Consider the following 4,173-nt stretch of genomic DNA (forward strand, 5'->3'; position numbering starts at 1 on the left):
ACTTTAGTTGGTACAGGTATCGGTTATAGTGTAAAGCAGACTGACTGAAAAAGCCTTAAATGTGCCGTAACACAGATTAATGTCATTCATATTGGCTTTGTTGCTGAAAGGCGAAACGGTGGATGTTTTAATGCATATAATGGAATAAAGGATGCATGGAATTACATCCGTCTCGCTTGGTGTTCTTTTGAGAAGACTCTTCCGCCGCGCTCAACTTTTACCGCAGTGCCGCAGTCGCGAGGAGTAAGTGAGTGCCATGAGCAGGGCTGTATCTCTCTACCCCAGCGGCTCCTGGGGGACACTAAGGGCCTCTTCCTTGAGCCTAGTGAGAGAAGACAGTGTACACTGGCCGGGATCCAGGCAGGCTGACTGGCATAGACTTGCCATGGGAGACAAAGAGAGGGAGGAAGAGGGGCAGAGCTATAACCGGACCCACCTGGGTTCTCTGAGGGTCGGTAGCGGGTGCTAATCTGGGCTCCTATAGGTTCCAAGAACCAGGGCTGAGTTTGGAGCTTTAATTCTTCCTTGTTATATTAGGCTATTCAAACGGGAACAAGTCTGAATATTAACTAAGAAAGAATGAAGGTAGTTAGTTTCATCCATATGAATATAGCCTAAAGATACCATAATTTCAGCCCTAGAAAGGCGTGAAAAGATTAGTGTTTTTCTTTAATTCCTTTTAGGTAAATAATCATCCCATACAAATAATCGGGCACAGTTTCAGTTCATGAGATGGCTAGAAGTTCGTCCACGGTGATTATCTACTAATCAACCCGGAGCTCCTGGGCACGCCTCCATGGCTCGTCCTCTCAAAGTCCTCACCGTGACCGTCACATCAACTGACCTTAAAGATCGATATGACAACGTGTCTGGGCGACTTCCCCGTCTGTGTGAGTGGGGTTCACACGCACACACACACACACACGGTACACACACTTCCAAAAGTCTATTCTCTGTTACGCAGCAGTAATGTGTTCCATTCTATTCTCGTGGGAGTATATTTATTCTAACAGGGAGCGTAGCGAAGGAAGTGTGTTAAACCAGAATGTTTCTGTGATAATGAAAAACACGTTGACAAAGACGGCTCCAAAAACCATGAGGGATTCAGTCTGTTTCCATCGTGTATGTTTTCCTAATCATCAAACGGAGGTATTTATTAATGTTATGTCACGCACGGCTACGGAGGATGACTTCTGACCTTCAGATGAAAGACGAGAGGCAGGCTAAACCCATGTCCTGGATGACCGATGAAGAGCTCTTAATCTGGGTTTGGAAGCAACCCCTGGGTGTCTGTAGGCCTACTCGCTGGAGGTACCCGCTGGTGACAGTGGAGGGGTTGCAGCTACAGCGCGTTGTTTCAATAGTATCAATGTGTTTAAAAACAATGTAGTGGCAACTTGTCTTACTCTAATCTGGACTGGCAAGAAAAGACACCACTGGGAGTTCATCAAGAGGATTACAGGATGCACGATGACTATGTCTACGATCAGCAGTGCACACAAAGGAAGGAGACCTTATTCGGGGCCGGGGGGTGTTCCAGTGACGCCTGACTCGGAGGTAGACCTGCTTGGCAGGTGGTGGAGAACTAGGGCACCAGTGGCCGCAGAGCAGCTGGGTGAGGACGAGGAGAGGGGCGAGGGGTGGATGCTGAGAACCGTTTCTCACTTTCTGCACGGCACCTCCAATGTCCCCCCAACATACAACGCACACAGTGTCCGTAACGCATGCACACAGACATGTGACGCACGGCTCCATCGTCCAGCCGCCTCGGCGCGTGAGTTGCTCGGTGCTCGGTGCTCAGACCCGTGAACTCAAATGTCCTCTCATAAAGACGCAAAGTCAGAGAGAGAAATATATTTACCTTCATCTGGCTGTGAGCTAGAGCGGTTGAAAAGCAATATTTCAACAGGGATAATCCCTCGCCAGCTAAAACAAAGGGCCGTGCCAAATCTCCGCGCCGCGAGCGGCTTGCACCCTGATTAAGGAGCGGAGACACGGACGGATCATTTCAGCGCTATTTAAAATAAAATTTAAAAAAAAAAAACTCCATGAACTCTATTTGTGGAATGGGAAAAATATCCTCAAGGCGTTATAGCGGTAGTTATAACTTGGTCTTTTTACGCATATACTGTAATAGCCTAGCCCTATTCCTATGCATTTCAGTTGAATGCAGAAATTCCAGTGTAGGGTGGAAACATTGGCAGCGGGGAGGATCCGACTTGTGTTTGGGGCAATGCGTTGGCATGCGTGGCGTTTCTTACACCCCATTAAGCCGATCAGAGCGTGCTGTGTCCCCGTTTGGTAAACAGGTCGGAGCCGCCTGCCAAGTGCCTGTAATGATTCCCGAAGCAAGCAGTGCCCCTGCTCCAGAGACAGAGGGCTTGGAAATGGGAGACGGAACCGCGTCGTGGGGGTAGCCTAGCGGTAAAGCGGTGCACTTTGACTTTTTGTTCCCAGAGGTTTCATTCTTTAATTTAAATGGGCAGTATTTCAGAGATGCTTACCCTCTTGTAGCTGCTTCTTTCACTCCCGGTGTGGCGCCTGCAGAAATTATTTAGTGTGGGTGTGTGTGTGTGTGTGTGTGGGGGGGGGGGGGGGCATATGGAGCCGGGTAAAATCTTGGGGTGGCACAGGCTTAGAAAAGATTGGAATAACTGGAGCGGTGGGGTGCTGGTAGCCTAATTCTAACATAGCCTAGTGGCCACGGCCCGCCCTGGCTACCCCTTGGGGGCGCCCTCGGGTGTTAGGCTGCTTGTCTTGCCAGTGTAGTTCCAGATCAGATGTGGATGAATATTGGTCGACTACATATAGTATTATGTGTAGGCTACCGGGAAGAAATGTCCCTCCAGCCTACGAGGAACCAAGTGCAATATAATCTAAAACAACGTTTATAAGGTTACATTCTCAGAACAATATCATCTAAAACTGTTATAAGGTTACACTCTCAGACCAGGAGATGTCGGTCTGAACGTTCGACTTGAGAACGGTGTTGTTATTCAAATCAAAATGTTAAAATGATTTGGATTCTCAATGGTAAGTTACACGCGGTTTCAACCGTATCAACTCAGGACCACACTCCTCAGAAACAGGGGTTAGATCGGTTCAGCAGAGAGAGAGAGAGGGAGAGATCGGTGTGTGTGTGTGTGTGTGTGTGTGTGTGAGAGAGAGAGAGATCGGTGTGTGAGAGAGAGGGAGGGAGGGAGAGAGAGAGATCGTTGTGCAGTGTGTGTGCGTGTGTGTGTGTGTGTGTGTGTGTGTGTGTGTGTGTGAGAGAGAGAGAGAGATCGGTGTGTGAGAGAAAAGGAGAGAGACAAAGAAATAGAGAGAACATGGACAGATGAAATTCCAGTGTTTATGAAATATGCACATAGTGCCGTTGTTCTGGGCCACTGCTCATAGTCTAGTCAATAACCATGAGTCCATAGCCGTATTTGGACATGTCCAGTGTCATAACTCCTACAAACACTCCCCCAAACACTTGACCCCCAATAGGGACTGTTCCATAATATCTCACACGCCTAATAGCCAATGCAATCATGGCGTTGAAATATGACTGGAATCCTAGAAATAGATTATAATATATTTGGCCAATCATAACGCGCGGTGGGCGTGTTTTAGCCCAGCTGTTGTAAACAGCGTGGCAGTGCTGAGCCGACCGAGGAGCAGACCAGAGATGGGTATAAATAACCGCGGCCGGCTGCGTTCCCGCTATACCGCATCTGACAAATCAACGCATTGTCCTGTCCCATCCGCGCAGTAGGCTACGAGCGTGCTCTTCTCCGAGGACACGACTACTCTGTGTTTTGGCTCGTGCTACAGTGTTGGTGGGTTTCTATGGACTTTAAAACCGTGGGGGGGATTTGAAAGCAACTCGGCATCTGTGCGCGAATTCGGGTTGTGAAAGCCACAGGTGCGCGAGAGGGAACAAGGTCGTGTTTTATAACGGCGTGGAGTGTAGCCTCTGCATCAGGCAGGATGTGTCCGTGTGTTGATGAGGTGAGACGTGTCTGTGCGTGTGTGTGTGTGTGTGTGTGTGTGTGTGTGTGTGTGCGTGTGTGTCTGTGCGTTGTGTCCTAAGGGCTTTAAAGGCGCGCCTTTAATACTCGGTTCATTCCAGCTCATCCATATTCCCATACTTTTCCATTCCGCACTGAGATAGGCTACAGTTGAGCC

At 48.7% G+C, this 4,173-nt stretch overlaps 1 protein-coding gene across 1 annotated transcript in view; it reads left to right on the plus strand.

Annotated features, from left to right (window-relative positions):
• Window positions 1-385: 385 nt before the first annotated feature.
• The window catches only part of cemip (cell migration inducing hyaluronidase 1), a gene marked incomplete at both ends in the record, with an annotated part of 48,400 nt that continues 44,612 nt past the window's right edge, over window positions 386-4,173 (plus strand). Inside the window, one exon of the mRNA XM_084437454.1 lies at window positions 386-455. Within this exon, the coding sequence (XP_084293580.1) occupies window positions 386-455 (70 nt within the window). The remainder of the gene's footprint in view (window positions 456-4,173) is intronic.

This window comes from Borostomias antarcticus (assembly GCF_949987555.1).
Source record: "Borostomias antarcticus genome assembly, chromosome: 4".
NCBI lineage: Eukaryota > Metazoa > Chordata > Actinopteri > Stomiiformes > Stomiidae > Borostomias > Borostomias antarcticus.